The 13,962-nt window shown below is 48.9% G+C and overlaps 2 protein-coding genes across 4 annotated transcripts; one reads left to right on the forward strand and one right to left on the reverse strand.

Moving 5' to 3' along the window:
• Positions 1-309: 309 nt before the first annotated feature.
• FBXO45 (F-box protein 45) lies at positions 310-5,352 on the reverse strand. The gene is made up of 3 exons (XM_062498944.1): positions 5,077-5,352; positions 4,464-4,820; positions 310-2,802 (listed from the first exon to the last, which is right to left on the reverse strand). Exons 1-3 carry the CDS (start codon positions 5,350-5,352, stop codon positions 2,617-2,619), a joined length of 819 nt encoding a protein of 272 aa, XP_062354928.1. The 3' UTR covers positions 310-2,616.
• WDR53 (WD repeat domain 53) lies at positions 5,123-10,660 on the forward strand. 3 transcript variants are annotated; one of them, XM_062498942.1, is made up of 3 exons: positions 5,123-5,244; positions 6,399-6,890; positions 9,378-10,660. In XM_062498942.1, exons 2-3 carry the CDS (start codon positions 6,414-6,416, stop codon positions 9,963-9,965), a joined length of 1,065 nt encoding a protein of 354 aa, XP_062354926.1. In that variant the 5' UTR covers positions 5,123-5,244; positions 6,399-6,413; the 3' UTR covers positions 9,966-10,660. The 3 variants fall into 3 exon arrangements, with proteins under 3 accessions (XP_062354926.1, XP_062354927.1, XP_062354925.1); XM_062498943.1 differs by lacking the exon at positions 5,123-5,244 and adding an exon at positions 5,505-5,540; XM_062498941.1 differs by lacking the exon at positions 5,123-5,244 and adding an exon at positions 5,512-5,729.
• The last annotated feature ends 3,302 nt before the right edge of the window (positions 10,661-13,962 follow it).

A 13,962-nucleotide genomic window follows, 5' to 3' on the forward strand; every position in this document is an offset into this window, starting at 1 on the left:
GCAGCAGTGGGGGCAGTGACCACACCACCCCAACTCCAATCCAGAGGCTTCCAGGAGGCAGGAATGCCTTTCCTACAGCTATGAGTGAGCATCCCTGTTTCAGAAGAAGCAATTTCCCAAGCACAGCTGTCAGATCCCTGAGTTTCCAAGCCCTCCTTCCACCCAGACTCTCTCTTTCCCAGCAGTCACACAGCAGATCACACAGCCCCAACACCTCTGTACTCTTCGGGCACCAATCTGCAACTCCCTTCTTAACATCTGTGGGATCCTGCAGATGTCATTCCAACAATCCACACCAAGAAATCCTTCTGAATGATAGCAGAGTTTATTTTAATATTTTGTACAGCCAGCATTGGTCTTCAGGAATAAGTTATAATCTTACATAAGTGAGTCCACCCAAACCCACCCCCTAAGGAATGTTCAACTTTCAGCATTTCTGATTTAGAGGAAAATTATTTAGAGGGTAAGATGCAGTCTGAAGAATGGGAATCAATCTGAATTTGTGATTAAAACTCCTCGGAATTCTCAGGGTTTCCTTGCCTCTAACTGGATCGTGGACAACCACAGAGGTTGCATCTTTCAGGACTGCACTGAGAATACATTCATCCTGGGGACTATTTCTTTTCCTAAACTGGCCAGGGTTTTGTTTCCTTTATCCCCAACTCCATGCCCCACAATTCTGCTCTGCAGACACTTTACAGTCCAGTACAATCAATGCCTGTAACAGACTTGTCCAGGAGGTACTTGTATGCCCATCCCACATCCTTTATTTGGCTCTTCTCAGCACCACCTAAAACACCTCCATTGCTCACAGCACATTCTGTCTGATGCAGCAAGAGGAACAGACCTTGATTTGCCTTTCAGCAATGAGCACAAAAAACAAATAAATACTTTTAAATGGTAACAACTTACACAGTTCCAGTGCAGAAAATCTGGTGATCTACCTGGCCAAAAGCAAGGCAAGGCAAAGCTTCACTCACCTCCTTGAGGAACAGGAAGGGGAATGAGCAAAAGCCTAAGAGGAATTCCTCTTTCTTCCATGCTGAGAGAATTGCCAGTGTCTGATACCAAGCAACTCACATTCTCTAGCACATTTAAAAAAAAAAAAAAAAAGAAAAAAAAAAGAAAAAAAAAAGTTGTCTAAACATTTCCTTCTCCCTCTTCCAAGAAGCAGCTCTGAAAGATGCCAACAAGCACAAAACCAGAGTCATGAGCCAGCCATGGGGCTCACAGCCTTCCTGCCCTGGTAAAGGGCTCTCCTAGGGCTCCCTACAGACCTTCCAGCCTCACAGGAAAGTGGTTCCACCAGGAATTCCCTCCTCACTACACCTGGCAGCTTCCCAGCCTGCACAGGCCAGCACACAGACACACCTGGGGGGTCTGGACATGGCTTTGAGAGAATCAGTGAAGAGCACAAACACTGAATGTGATCCAGAATCCCCATGAAAGGGCTGGTGAGAGTTTTACTAGTCCTGGGCAGGTGAATGTTGGGCTACCAACATACCAACAAGGGGATTTGATTGAGTTAAGAAAGGTTCAGGCAAGCCTTAAAGCTTTATAAAGCCACTGAAGCTGAAAGTAAGGTCAGGTTGCAGAAGCCAAATCAATGCTCCTTCCATATTATGTTGAGACATCTCACAACAGGGATTAGCAAGTGAGAGAATGCTTTGAAAAGGTGGCATTTTTGATGTGGAGAGGAAGGCAAGCTCAGTGCTGTGCTCAGCCCTCCTTCCCTGAGGGGAGCGCAAGTTCTGGTGAAAGGAAACTTGCAGGGAAAATGCTTTTTGTTTCCTACAGAGAACAAACCTGTCACTGAAGCCATGGAAACTTTCACAGGAAACAACCCAAAGTAGCACCGCACTCCACAAGAGCATCCCAAAGCACATTACAACAGAACTGCACTGACATGTAGGCTGTACACCTGTCCCAGGTGTGTGTGCTGGTGCCAGGGAGGGGGGCGATTTTTTTCCTTTATGAAATTCTGTCCCAGTTAGAATAAAGCAAACCCTTTCTTTTAACTGTTCTTTTCAACGTTTTCTTTATATACAATCCTTAAAATACACTTAAAAATAGCTGCACACGTGTTGTATGGTTATACCAGAGAAGGGCAGTTGCACAGACCCTGCCTCTCAGGACACTAAAAACTGTAAATACCCCCAGCAGCCCCTCTCTGCTCCAGCCCCCACGCTGGCCCCGAGGAGGGAAGGAAGGAACAAGCAGTTTGGAAATGGGAGTCTCTCACAAAACACGCCACTTACAAATCCCAGGGTAATTTCCTCAAGCATTTTTGTATCAAGTCCTTTCTTAAATGTTTGAGGTCACACTGCCATTTTAGCAATAAAAATCTGTTGCAACATGCATGTGTCAGCTTCCCACTCAACCAACTGCAGCCCTGAGGATTTTTCTGGCCTGGTAGAAAGAGGAAATGTAACACAATTTCTGAAGTACGGCTGGTCCTCCGTTTTCCAAATTCCATGTGGTTGCCTCGATGGCTCTTGGACAGACACCCACACCTCTTTGTTGTTTTTTTCCTCTAATACACATTTCCCTCTAACCAACATGCAGATTTCTCCTCCCAAACAGCCACATCTCGAAGTCCCAACGAAACAATCCATGTCATCCATCCAGAGGCTTTCCCAGGTAGACCAAAGTCACTTCTGTGTTACCATACACAGCAGACACTGCTGGATACAGGCAAACTTTTGGCAGTCCTCTGAAGGCAACTCCCAAGAACTCATAGCCCCTCTCAAACGCTAATGTTTTGTCTTCCATGTCCAGGATAACTCGAATCCTTTCACCTATCTGGAAACAGAGACAGGAGGGGGAGTAAAAACAACACACAGAAACAGTCAGCATGTTCAGATGGAAACAAAAATAACGCAAAGTGTAATGTAGCAGAGAACTTTAACGTAGGGCTGTCCTGTGTTTCATGACTGATTGCTCTTACCACGGGAATTTCTCAATTCCACCATGATCCTGAGTACCTCTTCTGCAGGACAGTCTGCATCCACCTCCTGTTTATGATAATAAACATGACCCTTCCCACACGAAGCTGTGAGGGCACTGAGAGCAGGCACTGTGTGCTTGGGAAATACTGCAGAGCTTTGGAATCTCTGCAATGGGCTCCAAGTTACCTGAACTCTGTGTTCAGCTGCTGCTATTACTGAGCAGCAACTGCTCTGTGAGGAGCATTTTTAAACACAATGGATTTAAGAAAGGCAACTGCCACCTACAAAAAAATCACAGAATAGACTAATATGCAGGTGCTGTCACTGACAGAGGCGTTCCCTCACCAAGGTAAAAGGAAATTTCAGTATAAAATGTAAAACAAAAGCCCTAAAAATATATATATACACATACACACGCACACAAGTGAAACCAACACTGACCACAGCAGGAGCCTTGGATCCAGGCAGGCCCAGAGCTCCCTGCATTTATGTAGCACCTTATTTCAGACATCAGTGAAAGTCCCAGAGAACAGCCACAAGCACAGCAGGCACCACACAAACTCCTAACTCCTCTCCAGCCAGCCCCAGCACTGGGAATTTCTTCCAGCCAACATTAACACACACGTGTTCCCTGTAAGCACGTTTTCTATGAGCAGATCATTGCACATGTCTTAATAAACACAAAATACACCAGAGGACCACTGATTTGAACTTTCACGCAGAATTTAGGAATATCATATACAAGGTACTACACAGATTTTCACCCACAACTGAAAGGTAAGCCAGTACAAAGCCACAGCATTGGAGATGTTAAATCCAAAGACTGGATTATTTTTAAAGTCCCTTCTAACTCATTCTCTGAATATGAGATGGAAATTACAGTGATCCAGTTTAAGTCGCAGCACAAGCAAACCCAGCAATGAAAAGGCAATTATGTAAGCAGGAAAAATGACAAGACAAACACTTCTATAAGGGCAAAGAGGTGGGATCTGCTCTTTAATACCCTGAAAGTTATTTGAACAACAGATTCCAGGTGAGGGATGCCACCCACGGGATGGTGGCCAGTAGGCAAAGCAGCAGCAATCAGCACTGCTACAGGCTTTTGCAGGAAGACTCTCACCTAAGCACTATCTCTAGCTTGCCCTGCCAGACAACAAAGGGGTACGAGCCCTCAGACACTCACCTTGCTGTGGGCCAAGTCGCTACTTCAGAAAGCTACAACAGCCTTTTCAGGTTTTATTCCAAAAAAGCACCACGAGGCCTAAGCAGACACCCACAGTACAGGTTTGACACTCAGTGTTTGAGATTAAAGTGTGGAAACAACCCAGGGTCAGCAGTGAACACCAGACAGGTGTAGCCCACGGAAGCAGTAAGTGAAGGGAGGGGGAAGGCTCACTAGGTGGAATCACTTTCCTTCTGCAGGGAAGGCAGAGAGACTTTTGAGGGTCACTTTGGAGCAATCCAGCAGGCAGCCGGGACAGCCAGCACCACCCAGCCCAGGCCAAGCCCCCTCACCTGGTATTTGGGCGCGTTATTGCACTGGGGGAAGCTGCCGTTCACCTCTCCGTTATGCAGCAAGTTATTGTCCACCAGGTTCCAGCCCCAACTCTGGTCGTCGCTGCCCAGCAGGGCCACGTAGCCCTGGCACTGCATGGCCGCGCGCTTGGTGGCGATGCCGATGACGGCCACGGTGCCCAGCGGGCCCTCCCACCACACCTCCCAGGCGTGCCGGCCCTCGCTGAAGCCGATCTTGGTGCGCGCCCCGTCCGTGCTCTGCGCGATGGGGTTGCGGTGCAGCGTGAAGCCGTTCTTCTTGATGTACACGTTCCTCGAGCAGTCGTTGGTGCTGAAGGCGTGGTGGAAGGCACGGACCTGGGCGAGAGAGATGGACGGGGCTAGGAGCAGCCTGCTCCACCGGGAGGTGTCCCTACCCGCGGCGGCTTTAAGGTCCCTTCCAACCCAAACCATCGTGGTTCGAAGAGATAAAACCCTGGCGCGCTTCCCGGCCTCCCGCCCCCTTCGTTCCCAATGGCGGGTGGGCCGGAGGGCTCCGGCGGTGTCCCCAAGCGCCGGGGGAGGCGGTGAAGGGGTGTCCTGGCGGGGTGGGGTGGGGAGGTCCCGGCCTCACCTTGCCCTTGTAGGTGGGCACGTTGCAGAGGATGTCGGTGCGCAGGGCCTCCTCGGCCAGGCAGCGGGCGGCCAGGCTGCGCCACACCTCGCTGTTCTCGTCGCCGTGCAGGACGCGGTGCCACAGCTTGCAGACCAGCGCGCAGCTCCGCAGCTCCCGCAGCTCCAGGTACGAGAACACCAGCTCCAGCACCCGCCCCGGCAGCCGCCAACCCGGCCCTCCCCACGACGCCGCGGCCGCCCCGGGGCCGGGCCCGGGGCCGGGCCCCGCCGCCATCGCCCCCCGCGCTCCCCTCGCCCTCCCGGTGTGGCCGGGGCCGCCCGAGGCCTCACGGCGCGGGGGCGCGCGGCGCCGCCATCTCGGCCGCGGGCACCGCCCCGCGCGTGCGCGGCGGGCGGCGAGGGGCGGGGGCGGCGGAGCCGAGCGGAGCCCGGGGGAGGCGAGGGGAGCGCGGCGGAGCTGAGGTGAGAGCTGGGGTGAGAGCTGAGGGCACCCCCCCTCCGCCTCCCGAACGCTCCGGGACGGCCGCGGGAGCGGCTTCAGAGCCGGGCCTGCCGGGACGGGGGGCGGTCGCACCCAGCTGCTGCAGGGGACGGGGCCCCCTCCTCACCTGCGACCCGCGGGGACCGGCGGCCGCGAATCTACGGGGGAAGGTATGGGCCCTCCCTGTGGTGGTGTTTGATCGCCAAGACGCAGGTTCTTCTGGTGGAACGAATGGGCTTTGGCTGCTCTTTAGAGCTGGGTCAACAAAAATCACATAGAAAACATAATATGGTAAAAAAACCCAAAAAATTCAAAAAAAAACAAGGGTAAACCACCAGAAACCAGCCGTTTATCGCCCAATAGTTAAATAAATGCACGGACCTTAGGGCAGCGAAGTGTCACACAAACCGCGTGTGCCTCTCTCCTTTTCCCCGCCCCGTCCCAGTCCCTCCAGCACTTTGGCGTTATCCTTTTTCGCCCTTCATTTAATTTTCTGCTGATGTGCTTCCCTGAGCTGTACTGTGACACAGTCACACCAGGGAGAGTTACGCTTGGTGAGCACCATGGGTGTGCTCCGCGAACTAATTAAATATGTCGCAACGTGTTTTAAATTAGCAATCCTTCTTTTAAAAAGACTCATTATATCGTTTAGGTTGGAGAAGACCGGCCAGCACCGCGGCTGTGCCTGGTGTCAGGGGTAAAGCTCCACTTGGGTGCTGAGCTGTAGAGGTGCCAGTTTGAACTGGGCTCTGGAGTTTCAAGTGTTTGCGGGATGATCTTGTTGCTTGATAAGAGACGAACAACCACCTCATTGCAGGGCTTGCTTTTGTTTGTTCCAGGGGTGTTCCTGAAGCATGGCAGCGAAGTGGAGCGGTGGACATTCCTCCTCCGTCCTGTGCCTGAACGTGAGCGCGGAAGGGCTGGTGGCCAGCGGCGCGGAGCGGGGCGAGCTGGTGCTCTGGGCTGGGGGCGGCTCGCCCGTGGCTCAGCTGCGGCTCCCGCAGGCGGAGGACGTGACCTCGGTGGTGTTCTCCTCCCGCCGCCCCAGCACGCTGTACGCCTCTCACGGAGAGACCATCAGCGTGCTGGATGTCCGCTCCCTCCAGGAGCCCCTGCAGCGCTTCCACGAGAACGAGGAGGAGATCAATTGCCTCTCCCTGAATGATGCCGACAGCTTCCTGGCGGCTGCGGATGACTCGGGGGCCGTCAAGGTTGTGGACTTGGAAAGCAACAAAGTCAGCCGGTCCTTGAGACACTCCAACATCTGCTCCTCTGTTGCCTTCCGACCTCAGCGGCCTCAAAGCTTGGTTTCCTGCGGACTGGACATGCAGGTGATTTGCATACATGTGCACGGTTATTAATGAAAGTGAAACAATAATTGCCCACCTGTGTGGTGAAGCACCCACAGGCTTTCACCGAGCATGAAGGTGTTCACCTTGCAGTCACCGGAAAGCTCCCTCACTATTCTGAAGTAGTTTTGTCCCAAAACCTAAGTGTTGGGGCTGTTCTACTCAGCAGCTTCTGCCCCTGGTTTTGTCTTCCTTAACATTCAAAAGCGATGAGGGGAAATCAGAATAGCTGCAAAGCTCACTCGTGCCATATTAACTCTTTGCTGGACTCAGCAAAGCCAGCAGCTGTCCCTAGGGATCAGTTGTGGCTGGAGATGGGATGCAAAGGATGGTGAGGAAAAGACACGGTGCTTGAGGCAGGCAGGAAGAGCAGCATCTTTGCAAGGAGAACGTATCACTGTGAGGACAAGTGATTTGTATAAGTTATCCTTTGTTCTGTTGGCATCTTTTAAACTTTTCTGCCCTCATCGAGGGGAAACTTTGTTTTTTGCATTCCCAGAAGAACCATGCTGGGTGTTAAGTCCAGAGTTGGCCACCTAACCCTTTTTCAGTAATTGGCCACCCAGAATAGATATTTTTCAGTAATTTCTTTCCAGTGGTTGAGGTCTGACCACATTCCTGGTTTAGCCCAATATGAAAACTGTCACTTCTCAAAGCTTTCTGTGGTTCCAGCTGTGTCAGAGTGAAGTTTGTGTGACAGCGTTGAGCAGTTTCACCCCGTGTTCCTGAAACCAAAGTACATCTCACACCCATTAGAGCAAATACATGCTGATATTTAGTATAAACTGTATTTTTCTGTGTTAAAACCATGATGATAGATACTGTCTGGGAGGAGTAAAGCATTCAGTCCCTCAGCTGGCTTAATTCTGCTCCCTAAAATGGAGATACACAGGCTCTTGGCTGGAAATTTCTTATTAGAATTGTAAACATTCATGTACAACTAGGTACAAGCCAATTTTTAGTATTAGTTTAATTTATTGTAGCTCAGCAAGTTGGTTTTTAGGTGAAAGTCAGTATCCCAAAACAGGATTTCATTAGTGCATTTTTGTACCGTGAAAAGAACATCACTCTGCATTGAGGCTGAATTTAAGATACATCATTTCCCAAAGGGGAGCTTAGCTGCAGAACTCTGAAGCCCTGTGCTGCACCACACCTTTGGACAAGTTATGAGCTCTATGAAACATGTTCTGGGCTTGTCAAACCCTTGGGGAAGCCGTGGCTGCTGAGAGTTGAAATTTAGGTTGCTGGAATTCTTTCAGGACTTCTGATGAAGCAGGGAAAATGCCATGAGGACAGAAAATACTTAGTTTGCACAAAACTTGTCAGCAGTTGATGGATTTATCAGGCTGTTGCAGTGCTGTCTGTGATGAAAACAAGATTATTTTCTGTAAGCATCACCCAGCCCCTCTGATTTACAGTAAATCACAGCTGTTGTGGAAGTAGTGTTAGTGCAGCAGTGGTCACTGAAGCAGTAAAGTGACAGGAAATGTATTTCAGATGTTTTACTGTGATTTGGAGTCCAGAAATGCAGAGCCAGGCTCTTTTGTGACCTAAATTTAAAGACTCCTGTGCTTCTTTTTGGTGATTACTACCAAAGGATAATATTATAAATATGCCAAATATTTTTATAAATAACAAATTGAAGCTTAGCTTTATGAAGCAAACAGTACACCAGTGCTGCATTAGACTGACTTGTGCTTTTCAGTGTGTTGGCCCTGAGAGTGCTCATTGTCAATTCAGATCCTACACAAGTCTTGAGACCATTATTTTTAATTGGCTCAGTGTAAATCTGTAGTGCTTAAACTGCTGTACAGGAGACAGGATTCTTCACTGGGGGCTTGAAAGTGGGTGGCATTGGACAAGGAACTCTAAAAGCATGACCTGCCCTATCCAGCAGGTAAAGCATGCCCTACTCCATAGCACAAACCAGATCTACTCACTGGATATAAAAATAAATACAAATATGCCTGTTTAAAAACCACAGCCTACTACCACATGCACTACTGTATGCCTTTTGCTGTCCCAATTTTCAGACACGTTTGTGGAAATGACTATTTTAGGCTAAGTAGCAGAGATAGAAATCCAGAATGATAATGATCTCTATTCACTGCTAGAATTTCCATGTCCCTCCTACTCAATAATTGATGTGCAGTATATCATGATTACTACTGCTGAGATGAATGCAAAAGCTTTTAGAGCAGTGTTTGCATCTTTCATGGTCTAAAGGTCTGAGTCGTTGGCTGCAGAATGGTGGGGGTTTAGAAAGCAGGCCAGAAAGATTTGCTACATTTATTAGGGCAAGTTTAACCACTCCTCACCACGGGCCTTACACCTCCTGCAGTCATACACAGCCTTTGCTCTGCTAGAGTCAGAAGTGTGGTTGTTCATTTTACTATTAAAGATCCGATTTGAACTAAACCACACAAATTACTGATTTCATCCTTTTTTGACACCCCCCCCCCCCCCCAGGTGATGCTGTGGAACCTGCAGAAAGCTCGTCCCTTGTGGACCATGAACCTGCAGGAGTGTGACATGGAAGAAGAGAGCTCACAGTCAGCTGGGCAGTTCTTCAACCCTCCGCTCGCACATTCCCTGTCCGTCGCCTCTTGCGGCAACATCTTCGGCTGCGGAGCTCAGGATGGCAAAATCCGAATATTCCGGGTCACCGGGGTCAGGTTTGAACGTGAGCTGGAGTTCCAGGCTCACAGCTTGGGAGTCTCACAGGTGCTCTTCATGCCAGAGGCATACTGGTTGTTGTCTGGAGGAAACGATGGGAAAGTCTTGCTGTGGGATGTCAGCAGCAATGTGGGGAAGCAGCAGAAAAGTCCAGCAAAATCTCTGCACAGGAAGAAGGCCCAAGCAGCTGCTTCCAGCAGGAAAGATGGGAAGATCCACAGAGTGGCCTCAAATGAACACCCTGGAGTTGTGCCAAAGCTCAGCATTGAGCACGGAGAGAAGGTGAACTGGCTGTCATTTGCAGAGATCAAAGGCTCCAGGACAGTGCTGGTTGCTGACCAGACCAGCTCTGTATCAGCCTATCCATTGCCAGAACCTTAGGGCACCCTTAAGGTGCCTTAAGAACACTTAAGGTGTTTACAGGAGTCTGGGGAACAAAACTACTTCTCGGAGCCAGTTACATCCACTGACAGTGAACTGGACAGTGAACCCATCTGGGTCTCTGGGAAGGGGAAGGGATTTGTTGTGCACTCGTGGTGTCTCTGGCCTGGTGCTGGTTTTTTGTGGCTGTTATGTTCACAGCCACTGTCTCATGCAGGGTTGGCAGTTTGCCGCTTGAATTTAAGCGTAACGGGTCTCTGTATTTAGGGGTAACATTAGTTCATTACTAAGCTGACGTAATTAAGGTTGGAGGACAAAATTAGTGCTAAGGAGACACCCACAATGCTAAGTGAGGCTGTTGAACAGTAGCAGGGCTGTCACTAGCTCAGCTCTATGTGGTTTGGGCTGTTGCAGTGCTCTGTGTGAATTTTCCCATGAAGCTGTGTCCCAGTTGGCTTAAACTGGTCGTGGTGGGATCTGGTTTTCATCACTCTGTCAGCAGCTGCATAGACTAGAGATGCATCAATTAACAAATAATCAAATGAGTTTCCCTGTGGTTGCCAACTGAATTTTTTCATTGCAGCAAAAGGAGCAGGGGAACTGTTACACCTGTTTTGCTGGGTCAGCTGTCAGTTGTGTATCCCATGGAAAAAGAAATAATTCACCTGTGTTAATAAATGCTTTCTCTCTCACTATTCCCTTGCCCTTAGACTCATTCTAATAGTGCCAGACTCACACAAAATTGTGTCAAAAAGTGTATTGTACCCCCATCACGACGGAATATGAAAGGCCAAAGGCACAGCTTCTCCCTACCCAAATATGTCCTGTCTTCCCAAAGCTTTGAAACACAATGAGCAGAACTTGGCTTGCTAGAATCTTCCCTTCATTTGCAAATTTAAGGTAGGAAGACCCAAGTGTAAATGCTACAGCTCTGGACATGTTCCGGTCCTGCTGGATCTCCCATGAAGTGGGCAAATAATTTTTTAAAAAAGGTTTTTTTTTCCTGGGCTGTTTTTATCCTGTCACAGAACTGAATTCCTAGTGCTGGCTGAGAACCTGCTGCACTGGTGGGGGGTTTGTGCTGCTGTGTTTCACCAGCTGGGCTGTTACCAGACCCATATGATTATGGAAAAATTTCCAGCTCTTTTTATTTTAACATACCTAGCTCCAGAAAATCATTATCTGGTTGTGCAGCTTCTGTCCACCCTCTATGGAAGAGATTCTAGCTGTCTTAGTTTTGCTCAAAGCAGCCCTGCAACCAAATGGTAAAACAGAACTCATTCTCATCCAAATCAGATTTTACCTTCATACCTTTTTAATTAAAAAAAAACACAGGCAATCTGCTTGTACAGCCTTTCCCAGCAGGAGACTTTGGCCCAAGACATGATCTAGTGTGCGCAACACCAAACTGAAGCCAAAACACAGAAAAGAAAAAAAAAAAAAGCAGTAAAGTGTAGTTGCTCCTTTTTGTGTAACCTGTGAATTAGTTCATCTATGAAGACATGGGAGCAGTGGGGCAGAGGAAGGAGTCAGGTCAGGCTGCGTGGTTCAGTGTGTGATATGTCCATGAACGTGTGTTGGTGCATCCATGACCTATATTTGGATACCCAGGCTATAAAAAGCCTCGGAACAAACAACCTCCTGCAGGACTCAGATCCCCTGTCCCTGCTGCTGCTACCGGCTACAGGAGAGAGGAGCAAGCCTGCTCCAGCTTCTATTTCTTCTCGTGGTGTTCTCCAGGAAGATGGCGAAAGGCAGCATCTCCCTGCGCTCCCTGAACGAGACACTGACCAGGTGCTGCGGGGCTGGGATGGGGAGGGCACGGAGGGCTGGGCCACGGGACACCACAGACAATCCCTGAGCACTGGGCTTCCCTGGAAACTTCTGTGGGCAGAGGTGTAAATGGACATGGTGTCAGTACAGGGAGGGAGGAGCTCATGAACAGGTTTAATCTGTCTTCTTCACTCACTGGGGAGGAAAGAGGGACAGAGCCATCAGGTCCATGGTGGTGGTCATTCCCTGGCGATTTGCTGCAGGATTTGGGGAGTTGCTCCATCTCCCTTGGCCTACAGCTGCATGAAGTGTCACCAGGCAATGAGGTCACTTGGTCTGTTCAGTGCCCTGAGGGGAGACCTCATTGATGTTTACAACTTCCTTGTGAGGAGGGACAGACACTGATCTCTGTAAGGGAATGGCTTTAAGTTGTGTCAGGGGAGGTCAAGGTTGGATATTAGAAAAATGTTCTGCACCCAGAGGGTGGTCAGGCACTGAACAGGTTCTCCAAGGAATGTCACGGCACTGGAGCTGCCAGAGCTCAAGGAGCATTTGGATAACACTCTCAGGAACAAAGTGGGATTGCTGGGGGTTTGGGAGCAGGAGTTGGATCCTTGTGGATCCCTTCCAACTCAGCATATTCTGTGACTCTGTGAAATTCAGGTTCGCCGTTCTAATTGGAGATTTAAGGTGAACTTCTGATCAGAGACTGGAGGGTTCAAAGATAGGGAGTGTTTGGCATAAGCAAAAAAAAAAAAAAAATCCCCAAAATGGACCTTTCTTGTAAGTTTAAAGAAAACAAGGCACCATCACTGGTGAATCAGGACATAAGGGACACTGATTCACCCTCTATTTCCAAAGCCTGCAGTTGGCAAAGGAACGTGACCAACAGGTTCATGGACTTCCTGGAAAACAATCCGGCCTCAGCTGCCCCTGCTGGCACTGGTGCGAGGTTGGCTGTGCAGCAGCAGGCACCAGTGGTGGTGGCTCAGAGCAGATATTAAGATATGAGCATGGATCTTGAGGAAAAAGAGTCAGAAGAGTCTGAAATTCTCAGCAGTTAGAGGCAGGCAGGAAGGATACTGTCCCCACTCTGTGGATTTGCACATCTGGTTTTTCGTGTTACTGTGAGGGCGCTGAGGCCCTGGCACAGGCTGTCCATAGAAGCCCCATCCCTGGAAGTGGAAGTCTCCAAGGCCAGGTTGGACAGGGCTTGGAGCAACCTGGTCTAGTGGAAGGTGTCCCTGCCCCTGGCAGGAGATGGAATGAGGTGGGCTTTAAGGTCCTTCCAACCCCACAACTGATGGGATACAGTACTTCTGCTTAGGAAATAAATGATTATGTGTTGACAGACAGACAAATCTGGAAAGAAACTGCTCCTCTTGTTGAGATATTGTTCATGCTGTTGGTTCACCCACAGCCTTTATGACTCTGATTCACAAGATGGTGAACACAAAAGTAGCTACTGGAGACCTGACCAGAGGGAGAAACAATGAAACAACACCTGAAAGAAAAAAGTGAAAACTAATTCTGTGGGAAACTGCTTGAAGAAGTGTGTGTCTAACTTACCATGGAGTGAGCAAATGGGGAGAGCTTGGAGAAGCATGGGATGCTGCACTAGCCTGGAAAATCAACCCCATGTGATAGCTCTAAAATGTCATTTTCTATAGATACCTGAGTAACACAAATAAGGTTTCACATAGAACCACACTTCCAGAGAAGTGGGAATGCTGGAGCTTCTACTGCAGGGCTTCAAAGTACATTCTGTGTGCTAACAAGAGGGGAATTTGAAAAGCTTTCTGGTAAAGAATGGGGATGTGGTTTGTGTGTACACTAGTCAGATTTAGAGATCACTGACTTAGTGGTAATTTCACTTACACTAAAGGAAAAAGTGTTCAGAGGTCATGAAGGAAATAAAAGCAGGAGGTTTAATCCATACTTCCTCTTTTCATTCCAAACTTAGATCAGGAGGCAGCAGCACTCAGTCTATCAGAATCCAGTTGCAGCTGTGGAAGATCAGTTATGGATCTACTGTGGTCTGATTGAACAGACAATTTTAGATCCAAAACTGGCAAATGCAGAAATGTTTGTTGCTGCTGCTTAAAAATACAGAAGATTAATTTACAAACAGGCAATTTAAAATCATGTTTGAGAGATGAAACTGGTCAAATAGCAAAGCGTTGGACTGAAGGCTGCTGAGAAACTACTGCTGCACTGAGAGTAG

This window comes from Cinclus cinclus, chromosome 10 (assembly GCF_963662255.1).
Source record: "Cinclus cinclus chromosome 10, bCinCin1.1, whole genome shotgun sequence".
In the NCBI taxonomy this organism is placed as follows: Eukaryota; Metazoa; Chordata; class Aves; order Passeriformes; family Cinclidae; genus Cinclus; species Cinclus cinclus.

Excerpts from the sequence above, each read along its gene's own strand:
- FBXO45 (XM_062498944.1), bottom strand. The coding sequence starts at position 5,352 with ATGGCGGCGGGGCCCGGCCCCGGGCCCGGCCCCGGGGCGGCCGCGGCG. Across the intron at positions 4,821-5,076 it reads TGCCCACCTACAAGGGCAAG|GTCCGTGCCTTCCACCACGC; the intron begins GTGAGGCCGGGA and ends TCTCTCGCCCAG. Across the intron at positions 2,803-4,463 it reads ATAACGCGCCCAAATACCAG|ATAGGTGAAAGGATTCGAGT; the intron begins GTGAGGGGGCTT and ends CTCTGTTTCCAG.
- WDR53 (XM_062498942.1), top strand. The coding sequence starts at position 6,414 with ATGGCAGCGAAGTGGAGCGGTGGACATTCCTCCTCCGTCCTGTGCCTG. Across the intron at positions 6,891-9,377 it reads CCTGCGGACTGGACATGCAG|GTGATGCTGTGGAACCTGCA; the intron begins GTGATTTGCATA and ends CCCCCCCCCCAG.